We start from the raw sequence: 20,495 nt of genomic DNA, 5'->3' as shown, positions 1-20,495 counted from the left end.
AATCTCCTTTTAGTTTTTTCTGCATGCATTTTTATGTAGACAGAATCTTACGTGTGAACATCCTGCTTTTTAATTTCACGTAAGGTTTTTCTCAAGCTGTTCTACTTTTTGGGTCTAACGGGTGTGTAATGTAATTTGCTCGATCTCTCCATTTGTGCGTAATTTCTCACCATCCTAAACAGTTTCCTTCACGCCTGTTGTGTGTTTCACATTCTTTCTGTTGAGTTGCTTTGCAGTTGCTTTGGGGGGGGCCTGGCACTGTGATGTCACGGCGATGGTGTAGACGTCTAGACTAGATGGACACAAGTTCTGATCCTGACCCTGCCGTGGCCTAGCTCTGTTGTTGAAGTCATCCCCCTGCCTCTAGGGGGCCTGTGGGTCAGAAGCGCTCCCTGTGAGCCGTGACCTTGGAGCCAGATCTGCCTGCTTTGGAACTGTGCACACCTGAGTTGACATCGGCGCTGCCCCGAGAGACCTGTCAGCTTGAGCGAGTCAGCACTTCTCATCCGCAGTCTGTGCAGTGGAAAATGAGCACAGTGAGGATTCGATGGAATTAGCAAGAGGGTTCCTATGTGAAGCCTGTAGTATAGCTGTACTTACTAAGTAATGGCTTTTATTATCTGTCATGTTGAAGCTTCCTATCCATGCAGCCGCTCTAGCAAAGAGGAAGGAAATGCCTCACTCTGTGTGCTTGTGGGAGTGGCAGGGCCTAGACACTTCCCAGGGGAGGTGATGCTTGAACCAGGGCTGCTGATTGGGAGCAGCTGGGGGTTGGTTGGTGAGGCAGAGGACCCAGTGTGCCCCAGGCTCAGGGCAGGCCTGGGCAAAGGGAGAAGGAGGCTGAGAGGAATGGCTGGGACCCTGGGGCAGGTGTCAAGTCCGCGAGACCCTGAGGATGCCCCCTGCCCCGCAGTTCGCTGAGCCACGGGGTTGGGGAGAGGACATACGAGATTCAATAGATTGTGATTTCTTTTTTCCTGGAGTTTTTTTTTTCTTTTAACACTAAAGTTATTGATCCACAGTGTGCTGTCCAGCTCTGCAGTTTAATGAAAAAGATTCAACTTTGATGAAACACATAAAAAAGCAAAGTAGACTTGTTCCCCCTTTAAAAAAATACAGTTGACTTTTTACAAAAACTTTCAAGAAAAAGTAGGTTCATCTTCTTATGTAAAGTGTGGGTTTTCTGTGTGAGTAGAACAGAGAACTAATAGGCTAGGAAACTATGGCTGTTTCCGGGTGTGGAGTATTCTGGGATGCTGCCCGTGCCCCCCAGAGTCTGCCGAGGACCCTTAGCCAGCACCCTGAGGTCGGCCAGTGCTCACGAGAGGGGGCAGTTTGCAGGCTTCTCTCTGGAAGGTTATTTTCTGGATCGTTCCCTCAGCTGACGCACCTGCTCCCAAGGAGGATGCACGCAGTCTAGTGCTGAGGCCCAGCGGCCAGCTGCACAGGTGACCACACAGGCTCGTGCTGCAGGTAGAGCTGGGGAGGAGATGGAACGGAGTGCCCTGGCAGAGTGGACTGGGGCACACTCTGTAGAGGCTGCTTCCTGTGGGAGTCAGGGAAGGCCTTCCATCTGCTGGCTCACTCCCCAGATGGCCACAAAGGCCAGGGCCGGCCAGGCCAAAGCCAGGAGGTAGCAGCGTCTTCGAGGTCTCCCACGTGGGTGGCAGGGGCCCAAGGACTTGGATCATCTTCTGCTTTCCTAGGCACGTTAGCAGGGAGCTGGATCAGAACTGGAGCAGCTGGGACTCAAACGGCACCCATATGGGATGCTGGCACTGCAGGTGGCACCTTAACCGATTACACCACAATGCCAGCCCCAGTAAGTACATCTTAAAAAGAAAAGGAGCAAGGGTAAGGTGTAGGGCCTGCCAAGGAAGATCGGGATGCTGTGTCCATAGGATCGCGGAGTGGACACACTGGGAAGAAAAGGAGAAAATCAACGGCGTCTGTTGATGGTGTCTCGGGAGTGCAGGTGCTGTGGTGCGGGGCGCACGTGTGTCCTTAGTGATCCTTCCGCGTTTGTCCGGGCCCGTGCTCCCTGCTGAATGTTACGAACAAGCAAGGCTCCCCTCCCTTCACCCTCCTGGGAACTCTGGCAGGGGAACCCTGGGAAGTCAGAGCCCGATCAGACTGGAGCACTGCACGGGTTTCCTGTCTGACCCCCGCCGACGTGGCCTGGCGTCCCATCTCCCTGCAGAGAGGACCTTGCGGTGGGGTCTGAGTCCCTTAACACCTGCTGGCAGAGCCGAGTCTCCAGGGAGGACGCTGGGGTGGGCAGTGCTGTGCCTGCTCCTTCGGCACAGCGCTTCTTAGTTACGTGTTGGGTCAAATTCTATGAATGCTTCATTTCTAGTGGCCACAAGCCACCAGGGGTTGACAGTTTAGTGTGGCCCAGCCTGAAGTAAGCTTGAGTTAGGTGACAGGCCTCACAAGCAGGCGTGGCCTCCTGTTCTCGAAGGCGGCTGGCTGGGGGGCAGCCTGGTGTGTCACATGTGGCTTGTGCGCTTGACTCTTGCAAAGACAGTCTCCTTTCCCGGCTTTCCAAGTGCTTGGGGGAAAATGTCTCAGGTGACCTGCCAGCTCTTGACAGCCCTGTTGACGTTTGATCTTGAGCTGTGTGTCTAGGGTGGTCCCGCATTTGTGACCTGAGCCAGAACCCCGTAATGAGCACCCCCTTCATGCCTGAAGCATCGACGCACTGTTCTGCCTTTTAACCCCATGTTCTCCAGATGCCCACCCTACACCCTCGTGCCGCTGTGGGCTCTTTCAAATGTAGATGTTCACTCTGCCTGGACTCCAAACTCCCTCGCTGCCAGCCCCTCCCCATTCCCTTCTTGTCTGCTTGGCTTTCACCTCTTCCTCTTCCCTGTCGCAGGGGCACTGTGTGCACCTGCTTCCCAGCATTATCCACGGTCAGCCGTAAATGCTGCTGACTTGGGCCTGTGCCAGGGTCAGAGTGTGGGCAAATCACTTCACCTCTGGCTGCCTCGGGTGTGAGGGTTAAATGAATTAACCTCCGGGAAGCACTTAGAACAGGCCCCGGGATGCAGCGAGCTCTCGGTACGAAACGGCTGCCATCTGTTATAGCCTGCTTTGTAGCGCCTCCCTGACGCGGCCTCGTGTTCTAGAACAGGGCAGGGTGGGCGTGTTTAAGATAAGCGCTCTGGCTGAGCACCGTCTTCTCCAATCAGAACTTTGATTCCTAAAGCGTTTGGTCAGGGGGAGGCGGCCTGCTCGGCGGGCCTCAGCATCAGCTCTCGGCTCTCTTTGTCCCTCGCCTGCATCTCCAAATGGACAGACTCACAGCCTAGTGGATGCTGTCATTAGTGGAACTCTAGACATCCGAAATAAAACTTCGCTGCTGCCCAGCCTAGTCCTGGGCACCCCAGGACTCAGTCGATGCTTTGTGGGTCGATGAGGGTCTCTCCTCCAACCTCATTTTTAAGCCGTGGAAACAAAGATCCAGAGAAGTTCTTGTGCGAGGTTGAGGTTTCCTAAATGGGAGGGAGGGGGTGGGGGGACGGTTCAGCCCACGCAGGAGCGCACCATCGATATCCTGCTGTCAGACCAGGGGCACAGAAACCGCTTGGCCAGGGGCCTCCTTGGATGCATTCTGAGTGTTCCCCGGCTGGAGCCCAGATGCAGGTGAGCAGACACGACTGTCAGATTTTCCAGTGCTCACGCTCTCTCGAGGTGTTTTTCTGCTGTGTGGACTTACAGAGCTTCGTTTTACCAAACAAAGGCTGAAGCAGCCCCACCGCTCAGAGAGCCCTCCCTTCCCTCACCAGCCCCCTCTCAACCCGCTGTTGGTGATCCAGGTGCCTGTAGAGACTGGGGGAGCTCCGAGGGGGCAGGCAGGGGCGAGTGGGTGAGGGCAGCTCCTTGGAGGAGAGAGTGCCTGAGCCACGTCCTCAGGTTGTGCTGGGTCGCTTTGTCGCCTCTCCTCCCTGTGGTTGGTGTGAGAGGAGGGGCTGGCCCCTGGGCACTCTGCAGGGACAGTGGCCTGCCCCTGCTGTGAGTTGCAGTCCCACAGGCACGTGACAGTGGGGACGGTGTTAGCAGGTGTGGTGCTCCAGGACAGGAGCCATCACCTCGGCTCTGACGTGAGATTGCAAGTCTGTCCCGTTAAATTGGGTTTTAGAGTGAAATTGCACCTTGTTCTGACGGAAGCTGCTGTTTCTTTTGTTACCTGTGAGGCTGTTTGTTCGTAAGAGGAATAATGTAGAGCCTGGAGGTGGCCTTCACGTTGGCAAGTTGCTAAGCACCTGCTTTCTCGAAGCATGAAGGCCCCAGACACAAAAAGGGTTCTCAGCAGTGAGACCTGGGCCGTCACACCCAGCGGCAACGCGGGCCTGCTCTCCCGCCCTCCACTCTCCCACCCTGCGCTCTGATGGAGGTGCCAGAGTGTGAATGCAGCTCGTGCAGAGAGGAACCACGTGCTGTAAGTCTCTAAGTCAGGAATGTGCAGTACTGGGCCTGGGTGCCGCCATGCCCCATTACTGCACCTGTGGCAGACATCACTAATCAATCACTGCCATTCTCAGTGAGCTCAGGTGCAGTCAGAATCCTCTGCCTTCCCCCGGGCAGCCACTGCTCTGGACTGGGGTGGGCCGAAGCTCCCATCTCGGTGGAGTAGCTGTGGTTGTTGAAGTCCTTACTTAAGGCCAGGTGGTCCTGGGCACGTCACATAACCCTGCCTGCTTGGCTTGGGTTTGTGTAAAATGGCAACACTAACTCTTCCTTAGCAAGGCTGCCAGGAAACTGAGAGAGAGAAAAATACATAACGCACTTCGCACAGAGCCCAGCGTTCAGTCAGTGCTTCCTTACTGAGGCTGCAGGGGGCTCGTGGCCCATTTCATTCCTGCCAGGTGTGGCCATTTGTCCCTTGAGCTGTGTTTCTTTTGGCCCTTGGTTGGACTGTAGGAGTTCAGTGTGCAGGGATGGTGTCTTTGGACCCCTTTTTTTCTCTGGCCTGCCACCAAGATGTGGTGATGATACACGGGAGTGTGGCAGGAATCGTAGGTGTCTAGGTAAATTAACCGTTTTTCACTGATCCCTTAAAACAGAGTCCTGGGCAATGTGAAGTGGGAACCCGTAAATTTATGAGCTTCCCGCACAGCTGCTTAGGGCTGTGCAACTAAGATCTGATCAGTGACATAGAAGTGCGTGTATCAGCTGTGGTTTCCCAGGAAGGTGCTTAAGGGGAGACACCTTAAAGTGAAGATACCTTGCCCCTCTACCTTTTCTCCTCCTGTTGCCTAGAATTTGCACGTGGTAGCCAGAGCTCCTGCAGCCATCTTGGCCCCCAAGGTGACCTTATAGACGGCAGCCGTGTAGCAAGGATGGAAGGCAGTGGCCTCTGACGCCTTTATGCCGTAGGCTTACCAGCGCTTGACTGCCTCCCTCCAAGTTGTTTGTCCATCAGGACATTTGCCCAGAATGATGATGCCTCTGTCATGCGGCTCAGGGAACTGTAGCAGTGACAGAGCAGGTGGCTGGGGGTCCCTGAACTTGTACTCACATAGTCAGCAGCTTTTAGGAGTTTCTGCCCGTGCCGGTGCTGCTGAGTGTGGGCTGTTTGCTGGCTTGAAGAGGGCCCGGGCCGGAGAAGAGTTTGAGGACACAGATGAGCAAGGGCAGAATGTGCAGGGCCTGTTAAGTCACGCCTGGGCAGTTGGACTTGAGCCCGAGGGCCTGGGAGCTGATGGAAGACCTTGGCTTTTCCTTTGGAACCTTCACTCTGGCTGTGATGTGGAGATGGGACAGCAAGCGCCAGGCCCAAGGCCGTCCCTCCTGACAAGGGCTTCTTCTTTGTTCTAGAAGGCTGGCCTATGTGCCCGCACTGCAGCGCCCTTTTCCGCCCCAGAGCCCCCGTGCTCCACTCAGACCGTGGTCTAAGGTAGATGTTTCCCAAAGCGCCCACGGCACCTTCTGGACCAGGCCTGCCCCATCAAAGACCTTTCAGTCCCCAACCCTTGTTTCCCGGTCAGCCACACATCTGGCCGCGGAAGCCGGGGTGGCCGCCCTCGGCCATGTCTGCAGCTGACCTCTAGGTGGCGGTGGTTGCCTGCTGCCGCCCTGGCTCTCGGCGCCTCGGCCATGGCCACAGGAGGGAAGTCCTCTCTCTCCTCCAGGTTCGCTGGCGCTCTCCTGCCTCCCCTCCTGGAATTTTTGGGTCCTGGTGCCTACCTCTTAGGTGACGCTTTTCTGACATGCTGCTTTTTGTTGCCTAGAATGTTAGGTACCTTCCTCCCATAGACTTGACAAAGCATCTATCCGTGCGGAGTGCTGGAAGGCTGCCACCTGCACAAGTCTGCAGCACGCACACTCCTTGGCTTTGGCTGTCAAAGACCCCAGCCCTTAGCTCGCTGTCAGACGCTCATCCGTTAGGTTAGATGTGGGTCCATGGATGCAGGTGTCTGTGTGCAGAGGGTGAGCTCTCTCCTGCCTCTCCCCTCCTCCCTGCCCGCCCGCTGCCTCCCTCTCTCCCTCCCATTGCCCGTCCCTCTGCCTACACACCTGTTCTACAGCCAGCAAACCCCTCTAGGAACCCCAGGTTCCCACACTCAGAGTTTATCGTGTGTAGAGGTAGAGAGAAGCTTGTGAGGGTGCGAATGCAGGCACACACTCGGGCGGTGTTTGTGTATCCACTCACTCGCTCACTGGCGTTGATTATCTTGTCTTTGCCAGGCACGGGTCTGGGTCCTGGAGGCCTGGGGCTCAGGGAATCATGTGGATCTTGTGTTCTAGTTGAGAGAAGACAGGACAGCCAATCAGGAAGCCTGCAGGCTCATCTTTGCATGCCAAATGCTGGGTGGTGTGGTGGACGACACTTTGGGTGGCAGGAAGCAGGGACAGGAACTTACCTGGGGATGGGACATGGCACGTGGCCAGGCAGACTGAGGCAGGAGGGCCCAGCAAGGACAAAGCCACCTGGGGCTCCATGACCACCAGGGGAGGCAGAATTCAGGGGTCTCAGGGGACAGCTCAACCTGGAAGGGGCCCAGGCTGTGAGTCCAGCATGAGAGGGGACAGGTTCCAGAGGCAGGACCAGGGAGATGGGGAAGTGCAGAGTGTGGGCTGGGCCTCCCAGTGGGGGGCTTTCAGTTTCGGTCGTGGGGACTCGGCACACCACGGCTATGCCCGGATCCACCGTGGTCCTGAAGGGCAGGCAGGACTCTGTCCCCACTTCTCCTTACCCACAGAAGCTCTGCCTTCAGCCCGTAAATGACCCTCATCCCCGCATAGCATCTGTTTGAAAAAGCGGTCTGTTTGTCCAGAGTGCGCCTGAGAGCTGGCGTCTGCAGCAAGAAGGGATGTTTGATGACTTCCAAGATCTCAAACACAGATCTGTCAGATCTGGGGCCCTGAGCCTCGGTTTACTCACTGCAAAATGAGCGCAGCAGTAGCCCGGGTCTCGGGGAGGGTTTCCGGGGGTGTGCTTGGCCCCAGGGCCTGAGGCCCAGCTGGTGGCAGCTGTCAACACGCGTGTTCCACAGTGCCTGTGCTTGGCTCTGCGTGCTTGACAAAGTCCTGGACACACCGTCAGCTCTCAGACACTTGGCGTCAGCTGCCACTTCTCTACCCAGCCCAGGACCCACGGGACAGGCGGCGCTTGTCCCCTTGCTCCTCTTACAGTGCCAACAGAAGGGAGGCCGGAAGGAAGACGATTTAACATGATAGCTAAAAAGCACAGACGCTAAGCGTCAGACAGACCTAGGGGAAGTCCTTGCTCTGCGACTTTCTAGTGAATTTGCGTCGTGTATCCTCTCTGGGCCTTGCTTTCTGACTGGTGAGGATCAAGTAAGATCTGCAAGGAAGCAGTGAGTCCAGGGAAAAACAGTGACCGCGTCGGGAGTGCTCCATGGAGGAGCATCGTCCACGTCCGCCTCGTCCGGTTTCCCTTGTTCTGGCCAGGAGTATCAGTCAGGAACGTCATGGAACAAACAGCCCCAACATCAGTGGGTTTAAGTGGTCAGTTCTCGCTCTCGCACTGTGACTTGCTTGGCTGGTGTAGGTGGGGCTGGTCTGCAGCTGGACCTGTCTCCACTGTATCGGTCTCACTGGGGCTTGTCCTGGTGATGCCCACACTGCAGGAATACAAGCCCGGCCATGCGAGTGGTTTCCAGGCCCCTCCCTGACTCACGTCCCCTGACTTGGTGTTGGTGAGAGCAAGTTACATGGCCAAGTCCAAAGTCAGGAAGCGTGCTCTGCCTCTACTCAGACAGACTTCAAAGGGACCACAGTCTGCGCTCCTCGCCTACCTTTTTCGGCCTCAGATGTAAAGTGGCTGTTAGATGGCAGTGGTTAAAGATCTGGCACTCATGGAGTTCACCATCGTGTAGTTACGTTTTCCACACAGCCCTGCATTATGTAATACCACACACCTTGTGCTTTTATATCGCCAAATGACTGCTCAGGACTTGGACCAAGCATGTTTACTGTGCCTTACGGGCCATTGAGGAGGCTTCCAGGTAGTAATTGCGACCCAGCTGGTTTCCCGCCCTCTGGACTGAAGGGAACAGGAAGTCACCTTCATTTCTGCGGACTCCATAACCCTTTATTCACAACCCTGGAGGGCGGCGTGCGTCAAGATGCATACTTCCATTTTTCTTTCCTCTTTGCACTTTGGGAGGCGGTAGGTAACAGTGAGCAATCTGGGGTACCCACCTTGCCATGCCACACGTCAGCGACTCTGCAGGAGACAGCAAACAGGGACACCGACAGCCAGCAGGGGGCTCCTGGTGATGAGACCTCTGGTCCAAAGAGTTTGTACTAAACTTTGTGGGAGCCTTCTGGGTTTCAGTTTTGGGTTTTGGATTTGTGGGGGTCAGGGGTGGCTCTGGCCCTCTATGCTTGTCACCGTCGTCACTATTGCTGCCTGGGCTCACACAGGCATGTTGGTTTGGGGCCCCAAGGGCAGGCCCCTTCTCCAGGACCAGTCAAGGCCATTTTTGGGGCTCACGTCCATTGTGTGGATTTAGCAGCTGCCGCGTGTGTGGTTTGACAGCTTTTTCCCGCAGAGAAAGCTGGTACGCTGGCTGTTAGCCCAGCAGGCCCCGACACTCACCTGGGCCCGGGTACTCCCGAGGTCTTGGGAGCATCCCTAGAGCAGCTGGTGACACGTGGTCAGCAGGCTCAGTGTGTAGTAAGCAGTCGGCAGCACTCAGCCGCTGGGAAAATGCCGAGCCACTCTCGGCCGGTGGATGAGGTGGCCAGCAGTGCTCCAGGTTGTCCCCCACTCCCTGCCCCCCACAGGCCGCTGGGCCATCCACACGTGTACTGGCAGCCCAGGGCACAGGCCTCACCGCTGTGTGTTGTGTGGCCTGGCCCTCAGGGTGAAGGGTCTCTCAGCGACTTCAGGTGTCCCTGGAGTCGTGTCTGGACTCTGGCAGCCGTAAGTGCTCAGAATCTCCCACGTGGCCCCTCAGGGCTCAGTGTCCCTGTCTCCATCGTGAGCTGGGACAGCTGCCCACGGAGGCGCTGTAGAGAGGCAGCGAGAGTACACGCGAGAGTCCTATGCACGCCGGCCACAGGGTCAGCAGCGGGGTCTGCAGGGGCGGTACTCAGGAACTCTGGTTCTGGACCTGGCCTCCTGAGTGGGCCTCTGAGTTTTCTAGAATGCTCTGGGACTCTAAGAGTGTGTGCCTGCTGGGCGGTTGGTGTATCTGGTAGGGTATGTGAGTTTCTGGTGGTAGTGGTGGAGGGGTGTGTGTGTGTGTGTGTGTGTGTGTACACACCAGGTGTGGGAGGGAACATGTGTATGTGCCTGATGGGCTGTGGGTGTGAATAGTTGGTAGTTTGTGTACCTGATAGAGTATATGAATGCTGTGTGTGTGTGTATGTGTGTGTGTGTGTGTGTGTGAATGTTTGTGTGTGTGTATCCAAGTGCCCCTCAAATAGTTTGCAGAAAACATGCATTATGAAAAAGCTATGTGTGGATCTCAATTTGTTTAACACCAAAAGGAAACTTTTGTCCTTACGTGTTCACCTGCGGGCATGTGTGTTTAGGCACGTGCGTGTGTCCCTGCCTGCTGGTGGGGCATATGTAACCGTCCCTGGGGAGAGCACCCGCGAGCTTACTGAGGGGGTCCGTGACCCTGGAGAGAGGTAGGGGATTCTGGACCGTGGCCCAGGAGCCACATACCTGCTCAGGGACTCCCCTGGGTAGGAACTCCTGGAGGGCCTGGGGCTCTCAGCATCTTCTCATCCACTCCTGGCCTTCAGAGAAAATGTGTCCAGCATCTCAGTCCTCAAGCAGTGTTGAATGGAGTGGATGGGGTTGAACGTAGCCAGCTGTTCTGAAATCAGGCAAGGCCTTGCCCCCTGTCCCCCTGTTCTTCCCCTAGCCCAGTAAGTGTGTGGTCCTGGGACTTCATGTTGTGCCCTGTGGCCATCTAACGTGGAAGGAGATGTCAGCCCCTTCTAGAATAGCTCAGAATGATACGTGTCATGTCCTTGGACTTCTTAAGTATATGCTCGTCATGCCCATTGTACAGATGCTACAACTGAGACTCTGAAAGGTGAGGTAGACCGGTCACCTGGGCAGCTGTGGTGGAGCAGGATCCCCCAGCCTGCACTGTAACCTTTACTCCCTGGGGTGGGACCTTCACTCTCTTGGGATCAGGAGTTTTACAGATACGGCAGATGTGAAGGGTGGCTCGCCCGCTTCCTTTAGGGCCTGAGCTCTGGCCCTGTTGCTTGGGGATGAGGGTATAGCGGAAGAAACACAGATGCGAGACTGAACAGACAGAAGTGCAAATCCTGTGTCTGCCACCTGCTGGCTCTGGCCTCCAACAGGTTCATCCTTCCTCAGTTACCCCTGGGAGAAAGATGGGGGCGAGACAAAGTAGCACGTGCTGAGATCCGCCCTGGCGCTCTACACGCCCGTGAAGTGGGAAAATGGTCCTCCCAGGCCTGTCTTGGACATCGGGAACTTGGGAAAAACTGTTCATGTGGTCTCGTGGGCATTGTTCCCAGGGGGAATGGACTGTATCACGCTGTGTGCCAGCGGTGTGCGGGCGGAGCCTGGGCACGGGGGAGGAACGGGGCTTCCTCGTGGTGACTGACGGGTCTCTTTAAGCATCCATTAGAGAAAGGTGCCCGGGGTGCACGTATCACATCTGAAATGTTCTATTGTGCTGTTTGTTTTTCATTACTCTGAAACGATTACTGCAGAAATTCTTAAATTGGATGCTTTTCAAAGAGGAAGATTAAAGAGCCTGGCGCAGTCTGGCAGCTGTGTGCAGAAGCATCTGGGTTTCTCTGGGGTGCTCGGCGCAGACGGCTTCCCGGCCTCGCCCTGGGCTCAGTGCGGCACGTGACGACGCCTCCGCCAGCCACGCTCCGTCCCCGAGCCTGGCCGTCCTGTGGCCTGTCTGCCCCAGGCTCGCTGCCGCCCTCCGGGTGCTGTTTCATTGAAGCTTCCTCGGCGCCTTCCCGTGGCGGGTCGGGCCCGACACGGAGGCCGAGGCGTTCTGGGGAAACCCAGAAACTGGTCCCGCCCTGCTCACCTTGCCGTGGTGACTGCCTGCGGCTCAGAGCTGGTGAAAGAGCAGTTGTCATTGTATTTCTTACGTACGCTTTTCTTTCCAGAAAGTTACCACCTGCCCTGTTTCTGGGGCGAGGAGGGAGCCTCTGCGGTCATGATACTGACCGCAAGGTTGAATGAAGGTGTGCAGCTCCTGCTCCCTGCACGCCCCGCCCCTACCTGCCCAAGCCCAGGAGGGCGGACCTGGCTGGCGTTTGACCTGTGAGAGGAGAAGTAGGGGACACTCCCAGCTCCGCAGGACCAGCTTAGCAAGGGAACTCGCCCTGCAGACTCCGGCCCCACAGCCAGCAGTCCCCAGAGTCCTTGCAGGGCGTACAGGAGTGCGCTTGGAATGGTTGTGTGAACTAAGGGCCCCTTAGACACGGCGAGAGGAATGCTTGGGCACTGAGGGAGAGGCGTCCCCCCGGGCGGCTGTGCTCCCCGACTTCTGCCTCTCAGGGAGTTCCCACCTCTTTCTGCCTGTGCAGGCGCACATGCGCAGACCCAGGCTGGTGCCGCAGGGAGTCGGTCACAGTGGGCACTGCCCAGGCCCTGGGCTCGTCACTCTTGGTAAGAAGCCTCGGCCACATCTGCATGACCACGGGGTGTTGCCGTGTGTGAGCAGAGGGCTCAGCTGTGGCCTGATCCAGGGGCTCAGTCCCTCTCCTTCTTCTCTCCCTCTCCTCCCTCATTTCTCTCTCTGTCGCATACCCTCTCTGGGCCCCGATTCTCTGGTGGGGCCCCTCCCGTGGTTGCAGACAGCTCTGAGCTTGCACCCTCAGCTCTCTCCCCGCCTCGTTGGCTCCTGATCGGCCCCGCCTTCGACGTGGGGGCAGGTGCGGCTGGCCCCGCCCTCGACGTGGGGGCAGGTGCGGGGCCGTGGGCGCCCCTTGAGCTCGTGGCTGCCTCCAGCATCCAGTGAGATGCACAGGAAGAGGGGTTTGGGGGGCAGTTATGGGGTGAGGAGGGTGGGTCCCTAAACCAGAACGGAGGGAGCCTTATCAGAGTGGGGGTCCTGCTTTGTTCTTCTTCCTGGTAATCGGAGTCTGCCCGAGCGGGGGCGGTGGGGGCAGCCGCCCCGCTCGTCCGGCTCACGGGAGGGAAGGGCCTGGCTGCCCTGTGGCTGGAAGCTTCCAGACAGAAGCGTGGGGCCACAGGGATGGATTCTGTGCAGCAGGAGAAGCGAGCAGTCCTCCCAGGACAGAGCGTGGTGGGAGGGGAGGGTTGGTTACTTCAGGAGGTGATGTGTGGGCAGCTGCCTCACGCACCGCCTTCCACACCCCCTGGATTCGCCCAGGGCTGCTTGGCCGCACCCCGCCTCGCCACGCAGCCCGCATCTCAAGGCCTTAGGTGGCCGGCGGCGCAGTCTTCACCCGGCAGCAGGGGATGCCCTAAAACTGTGTTGGGGATGGCCCTTTCTCTGTTGTCACCAGAGTTGTGTACATTACTCCATCAGATGTGACATTATCTCATAACCATTTTATTCTTGCTAATATCCAGTTCTCAGGCAGAGATGTGGGAAGGTCTTGAAATAAAGTAGAAAACTCCTTCTCTAAGACGGTGGCCTACACTGCTCTCTCATCACCTCCCCCTCCACCTGGTCAGCTCCTCCTCATCCTTCAAGGCTTTGCCTGGACGTCACCTCCTCCAGGAAGCCTCCCTTGTTAGATTTCCACATTGCATTTCATGCCACTTCTCCTGGTCTCCCAGTCCCCTGCGCTTTCCTGTACTGGGCTGTAGTTTTTGTCAGTTTGCTTCTTTGTCTGCCTCACTAGTGGGTGAACTTCTCTGGAGTGTTCATGTAGCTTTGGTTAGGAAGAGCTAACTTCCGTTAAGCATTTACGTACCACGCAAAGCGGCTGATTTTAAACATAATCCTGGAAGGGAGATGCCGTCACTGGCCTCATGTTAAGAAATCGAGGCACAAGGAGAAGCAAATTACTTAAGGTCATGTGACTCACGGAAGGGAGGCATCAGGCTTTGACACCAGGTGGCGACAGTCCCGAGACCATGCCGGTGATCACGGCCGCCAGCCGTCGCCTCCCCTCGGACGGTGCTGCAGCCAGCCTGGCACAGAGTAGGTGCTCCTTCAGCCCGGGAGCGCTGAGCAGCCTGGGTTCCTGCGCGTGTGTGGTGCAGCCCACTGTGCAGGCCGTTGGGTGCCAGGTGGCTTTGCGTCTTCTGTTCGTGTGTTCAGGGTCAGAGGCAGGTTTGGCTTCCACTCCTGTAGGGTTTCGCAGTGAGGGAGCAAGTTCTCGCCCGCGCCCTCCGCTCCTTCTCTCGCGGGCAAAGAGACGCTTACTCTGTTATGAAAACGTGTCTCCCGCACCAGCAGCTTGCCCGGAGGCTCGGGCTCTGAGGCTGTAGGAGGAAACGTAGCCTCCCGTCCTTCACGGCAATTCTGTTTGGAGCCGGAAAGTGACGTGCAGCCCAAGATCTTGCAAGAGGGTTTTCTTCTCAATGTCTTTAGAGTGACAAAACCCCGGGCGGGTGTGCAGCTCAGTGTCCACACCGTCCTGGCCCCAGCCCTGGCTGCACGCAGGGTGCCTGGCCACCGAAGCCAGCAGCTGCATCCGGTCTCCCATGTGGGTGGCAGAGGCCCAAGCACTTGGGCCATTTTCTACTGCCTTCCTAGGCCATTAGCAGGGAGCAGCCGGGACATGAGCCGTATGGAATGCCAGCGTCCCAGGCAGCGGCTTTACCTGCTCCACCATAATGCTGGTTCCTGTTAAAGTCTTGATGTGTATCCCGGTCTTATTTCTGGGGTCACGATTGCACACACATACACACACATGATTGGCATCATATTTATCAATATGCATTAAGTTAGCCTTCAGTTTTGTTATGTGGAGTAAGCAGAGGCCTGGCTTCTCCTTCCCTGTGTACCCCTGCAGCCCCGGAGCCTTGGCTGGTGTTTTGCCTCTGGGAGAGAAGGAAGGGGCACTGTCAGGTCCTCCGTGACCTCTCTAGCAGCGCGCACAGTGTCAGTGCTGTGGGTGGAGCGGCTGTGGCGAGGAGCCCGTGTGTGGGGTGAGATGTGCTGACTCGCGCAGCCAGGCTGCAGGCCGCAGTCACCCTTCCTTCCGTGGGGCCCCAGCAGCCCTATTGCTGGGAACAAGCCCCCCGAGAAGGGCCCCAGCTGCTGCTTTGTCCCCAGGAGCCGTCTCAGGAGTCCCCAGTGGGCTGCCCCTCCTGCTTCCCCGTGGCCCTGCTGAAGGTGACCTTTGTAAGATGCCAGCCCCCGGGGGCAGCTGCCATCGGTGTCAGTGCCACTCTGACTTGGACTGGGGTGGGGTGGTGCTTTCTCCGCAACCTTGTGACAGCATCGGGCCCGTGCAGTGCCTGCCCTCAGCTGCTTTGAGAAGAGGCCAGATGGAGCCTGTTCCCCTGGAATTTTAAAATATTGACAAATAATCGTGGATATCCAAAGGTGTATACCACGTGAAGATCAGCTCTCCACGTGCATTGCGTGATGACGACCACAGTCAAATCTGTTGGAGCATCCATCACCACCGTAGCTGGCATCCGCCTGTGTAATGGGGTGGCAGTGCAGATACGTACAGTCTGTTCTCTTAGAAAATTTAAAGTAATTTTTAAAGAATTATTTATTTTATTTGAAAGTCAGAGTTACATAGAGAAGAAGAGGCAGAGAGAAAGAGAGAGAGATCTTCCATCCGCTGGTTCATTCCACGTTGGCCTCAATGGCTGGAACTGTGCCGATCCAAAGGCAGGAGCCAGGAGCTTCTTGTGGGTCTCCCACGTGGGTACAGGGCCCCAAGGACTTGGGCCGCCTTCTACTGCTTTCCCAGGCCACAGCAGAGAGCTGGATCAGAAGTGGAACAGCTGGGACTCAAACCGGCACCCATATGGGATGCAGGTACTGCAGGCAGTGGCTTTACCCGCTATGCCACAGCACCGGCCTCTTAAAATAATTTTTAAAAAATATTTTATTTATTTGAGAGGTAGAGTTACAGATAGTGAGAGGGAGAGACAGGGAGAAAGGTCTTCCTTCCACTGGTTCACTCCCCACATGGCCGCAATGGCTGGAGCTACACTGATCCGAAGCCAGGAGCCAGGAGCTTCTTCTGGGTCTCCCACGTGGGTGCAGGGGCCCAAGCACTTGGGCCATCTTCTACTGCTTTCTCAGGCCACAGCAGAGAGCTGGATCGGAAGAGGAGCAGCTGGGACTAGAACTGGCGCCTATATGGGATGCCGGCGCTGCAGGCCGAGGATTAAGCTACTGTGCCACAATGCTGGCCCCTAAAGTAATTTTGTTAACTGTGGCCACCATACTGCTCATTACACCCCTAGAACTTATTCATTAAAAAAAAAAAGTCCGAGAGTTACTCATTGTAGAGCTGAAAGTCCTTGAACCTTTATTTCCCCATCGCAGTCACACTCACTGCAGGTCCCTGGCACCCGCCATCCTACACCCTGCTTCCAGAGGTGGTGTTTTCAGGTTGCACGTGCGAGTGAGGTCGTGCAGTCGTCCCTCTAGGTCTGGCCTGTTTCACTTAGCGCAGTGTCCTCCATCTGTTTCTGTGTTTCATGGTGACAGGATTCCCTCGGCTGAGTCGTATCCCGCTGCATGTAACGCACCATGTTTTCTTTATCTGTTCTTCCTGTACTCTTGTCTTCCAGACCATACATCCCTGCTCGGCCAGCCCAAATGCCCCCACAGGCCTAGCACGGCTGAAGCAGCCGCATCCCTGTCCTGTGGCTTTCAGCCTGTCTGAAGTTGTGTGTCTCGCTGAGATTGTTTGCACCAGGCCAGCCGTCCTCCCCTGCGGACCGAGCTCCCCAGGCCGGGGGGAAGGGAGAGGTGAATCAGGCCTGGTTTTGGTCTCCGTGATATCCCAGGGCCCAGCCTTGACCTTGGTCCATAAGAGCCACCTAGTGGTGACCCTGAGAAGGGACCACCAAGTTGTGCTTGGGGGCCAGGGGGTTACTTGATTAGGTCCAGAAGGGCAGCACATTACTTGAACCTGTGTCCAGTTCTTGTCACCTCGGACAAACCATAAAGCAGTCTGGTGGGAAGTCTTCCCGCCATCCTGCTCTGTGGAGTGCTGAGGTTGGCACTGGGTGTCCAGATGAAGGAGAGAGCAGGCTGAGTGCAGTGGGTGCAGGTGTGCCCCATGATTCTCTCTGAGTTGGCATCTGCTCATCAGACACCTTGGTGACAGCAGTGTCACTGTCTGGACCCACCAGAGTGGGGCTGGCTCTGTCCACTCCCCAGCTCTCGTTCTGTGTTCTTGAGGTGACGTGAGCTCGTGCCCATAATTATTAGTAAAGAATGTATTACTTTTTTTGTTTGTTTTTAAGGATTTATTTTATTTGAAAGAGTTACAGAGAGAGGTAGACACACACACACACACACAGAGATCTTCCATCTGCTGATTCATTCCCCAAATGGCTGTATTGGCTGGAGCTGAGCAGATTTGTACAGCCAAAAGCTTCTCCAGGGGCCCCAGGACTTGGGCCATCCTCACCTGCTCTCCCAGGCACAGTAGTAGGGAGCTGGATTGAAAGTGGAGTAGCAGGGACTCGAACCTACGCCCATATAGGATGCCAGCGCTGCAGGCCTGGGCTTTAATCGGCTGCGCCACAGCACCAGCCCCGCATTTCCTCTTTGGCTAGTCTGCCTTATTTGCTTACCCCAGTGAACTGTGGAGCTGTTTCCTTGGCTAAGTTGTTCATCTTCTCCTTGGCGTTTGACTGCGGTAATATCCCTCCATCAGCGTGCTCATACAGTAATTCAGGCGTTTTGTTCTAGCAATGAAGACACTTAGAGTTAATAACACATGAAGCCGTCTCATTAAAAGGGAAGTTTTGTTAGGATACATTAACACAGGCCGCGAACCAAAACACAAATCATTGCATTCCTTGGCTATTAAGGAAGCAAAATGAATTAGGACCCTAAAGCCACTTGTAAAAGAATCTTTGCCAACCTGTTTTCCATCTGCCTGTCTTTGCACTGAGCAGTGCCGGTAAGGGGCTTGGAATCTTCCGGAGTTTACAGCTTCCATGCTTGTCAAAGGCGGTCAGAGGGCAGCCCCTGGGCGAGGCATCAGCTAGGGCCCAGTTCTGGTTCTGCTCACTCCCTGGATCACACTGGGCGTGGTTCTTCCCTGCTCCCGAGTCGGTTTGAAGGCATCTAAAATCGTAGGGCTGTGTAGCCAATGTTTGCCTGTAAAAATGCTACTAAGTGGTGTTCCTTTTGTCTGAAGCCCAAGAGAGCTACAGTTACTGCGACAGTGCCTCAGCAAGTTCATGGATAAGTGGTGTAAGTTTATTTGGATGCAGAACATTTTTGAAACGTGTGCATAGCGTTTTCTCCACAGTACACGTTTTCCATCAGCTTTTTTTAATGGAAAATGTGTGCTTGGATTTTGAACTCGTTTTGCACCAAAACAAACTTTCAATTCCATTTCCCACGAATCTTTTGAAGTCCCCTTTGTGCCAGCTTTCACTCTTGAATATTGCAGTCTGGGTAGGAAAACGCTCAGGATTTTGGCTAGTGAAGGAGTCAGAGGAAGCTGTCCGTGGGCGGCCAGGCGCCTGACGTGTCCTGTGGGGAGCAGGGGGGCCTGTTTTGACTCCAAACCAGCAGTTCATGAATGCACCTTTATTTCTCAGCTCCTGCCGCCTGCCTTGGCCAGCGTTCCCTCTGGGGTCCGATCCTCACCGAGGTTTATGGCATCATCAGGCACCTCCTCCGAGGCCCTCCTTCTATAATAGTTCTCTGATTGGGGTCCCTGGTGCCGTATGACAGGGGATGCATAACCGCCTGGCCAGGCGGCAGCCGGCACAGGGGGATGCCTCGCTCTGAGTCAGAAGCCCCAGGAACGCCTCCCAGGTTTTGTTTCAGCGCTGGTAAAACCAGCCAGGGGCTCCGCTGGTTCTGTTGACCGGGTTCTAGAAGCAGAGGGGCTCCTGACCGCCCGACCTGCGGGCTGTGCCTGGCGCTTGTGTTGCTTCCCCTGCCTGGCGTTTGACAATTAATTAGGCATGGTAATTACCTGCTTTAATTTTGTGATTGCGCATCCTATAATTACCCTTAATTCTATAATAGGGAAGTTCATGTACACAAAGGCAGCCGATGACGGGGGTGACAGAGATGACAATATCACCAGCTGCCATGGCTTCCTGCCTGCCAGGCACGGGCCGAGCAGTCGCATCGCACAGCCACCCAGTGAGATCAGCCAGAGAACTGAGGCTCGAGGTAGGTCCCAGCGGCTCGGGGGAGGAGCTGGGATGAGAGCCCAGGCTTCTCTGCACAGCCCCTGCCCTTCCTCAGCCTCCCTCCGCCCCCAGGACTGCCCAAGACCCCAAGGCGGTCGGCGTGAATGATGGCTCCCGGCAGATCTGTCCTAAACCAGATGCGGGGCTCTGCCCCTTAGGAGAAGCATTTATGTCTGCATCCTGTCTGCGTGCCCCTCTGCCCTCCCTCATCCCTCTTCCTGCCTGTGTGTGTGTGTGTGATCAGTTGTACCGTGGAAGAGCCAGCCCCTGACGGTTAGATGTGTTCATCATGTCCAGGCTGCTGCCTGCACACAGTCACACAGTTCTCTGCCCTCTAAGGCAGAGCGACCAGGGCTCGCCTTATTTCCCAAGTGGAGAATCGAGGCTTAAGGAGGTGATGAACCCACCCAGGATCACTCGGCTAGCCGAGGGTGGAGCTGGACTTTCAGCCCAGGGCTGCCTCGGTGCCGACAGCCGACCAGGCATCAGGTCCAGCTGGCCGCTCACCCGCAGGCTCCTTGCCCCGCCCGCAGTCTGGGTGCATTCGTAGCTGTAAGTCTTGATCAGTCTCCCGGGCAAGGGGAGGCATGGCCCGGCTTTGGCTTTGGTTTCAGATTCCAGTGGGGCGCTTGAATCCCGACTGCAGAAATTACCCTCCCGTTTTATTTTTCTTTTGCTGAGTCAAGGAGATTGGACTTGAAGTGGCTTTTTATTGCTTGCTTGAAAAGGGAACTTGATTTTTTTTCTTGGAAGAGGTTGACTCTTTGTGTCCCTCTGAGGAATTATTATCTTTATGGCTCAAGCAGAAGAAATTGGAGCTGAGCAAACTTAATTTGGAAGGGGGAGTCCTTTAAATTAAAAAAAAAAAAAAGTGACAATTTGGGGCCTAAGCGCTCTGAATTCTTCAGTGAAATAAGCCCGTGATCTGGTTAAGTGTGACTCAAGGACAATTTAGTTTGCAGGGAAACTTTCCCAAGTTCAGATGCTGAAAGCACTGATGCTCAGGAGCGGCCGTGGATGTCCGTGGAGGGAAGGCACACGCGGGAGGTGAGACTGGAGGGCCTGGCACCCAGGAGACCCTCGGGAGGACACGCCATCTGCCCAGGAGCGGGCCGCCCGGGCCTCGGAGGAGTTGAAAGCCGGCCCTTGCTGGCAAGGTTGGGGGTTTCCACTAGAAGTGCTGGGCTTGGATGGCCAAGCCTGGGTTCCCATCCCTGCCCCCTCTGTGACTGCAGGGGCCTTCGTCTGGGGAGGGGGCTGTTCACACCACGTGCTTTGTGGATTGAGGTGAGGACGCGCGGGGAGGCGGCGAGGGGCCTGGTGCAACGGCCAGCAGCCAACAGGAGCGTCACTCAGGGCTGTGGCTGGTGTGGCAGGTGTGGCTGGTGTGTCAGATGTGGCAGGTGTGTCAGGTGTGGCGGGTGTGACGGTTGTGGCAGGTATGGCAGGTGTCGGGTGTGGCGGGTGTGGCGGGTGTGGCGGGTGTGTCAGGTTTGGTTGGTGTGGCGGGCGTGGCGGGTGTGGCTGGTGTGACGGGTGTGGCTGGCGTGGCGGGCGAGGCGGGTGTGGCTGGTGTGTCGGGCGTGGCAGGTGTGGCGGGTGTGTCGGGTGTGGTGGGTGTGGCGGGTGTGTCAGGTGTGGCTGGTGTGGCGGGTGAGGCGGGTGTGGCTCGTGTGGCGGGTGTGGCTGGCGTGGCGGGTGTGTCTGGTGTGTCGGGTGT

The 20,495-nt window shown here is 56.3% G+C and overlaps 1 protein-coding gene across 8 annotated transcripts in view; it reads left to right on the top strand.

The window, feature by feature from the left end:
- The window catches only part of SNX29 (sorting nexin 29), a 473,360-nt gene that overhangs the window by 391,013 nt on the left and 61,852 nt on the right, over nt 1-20,495 (top strand). For 6 of the 8 annotated variants that reach the window (XM_051847819.3, XM_089321668.1, XM_089321670.1 and 3 more), the window contains one exon: nt 18,606-18,755. The exons of the other annotated variants lie outside the window; for them this stretch is intronic. In XM_051847819.3, the coding sequence (XP_051703779.1) occupies nt 18,606-18,755 (150 nt within the window). The remainder of the gene's footprint in view (nt 1-18,605; nt 18,756-20,495) is intronic. 8 annotated transcript variants of the gene reach the window in all.

This window comes from Oryctolagus cuniculus, chromosome 19 (genome assembly GCF_051225735.1).
Source record: "Oryctolagus cuniculus isolate XC-2025 breed Fujian yellow rabbit chromosome 19, ASM5122573v1, whole genome shotgun sequence".
NCBI classification, from domain to species: Eukaryota; Metazoa; Chordata; class Mammalia; order Lagomorpha; family Leporidae; genus Oryctolagus; species Oryctolagus cuniculus.
Note: the sequence above shows the minus strand (reverse complement) of the source record. Positions and strands in the feature narration are given on the sequence as shown.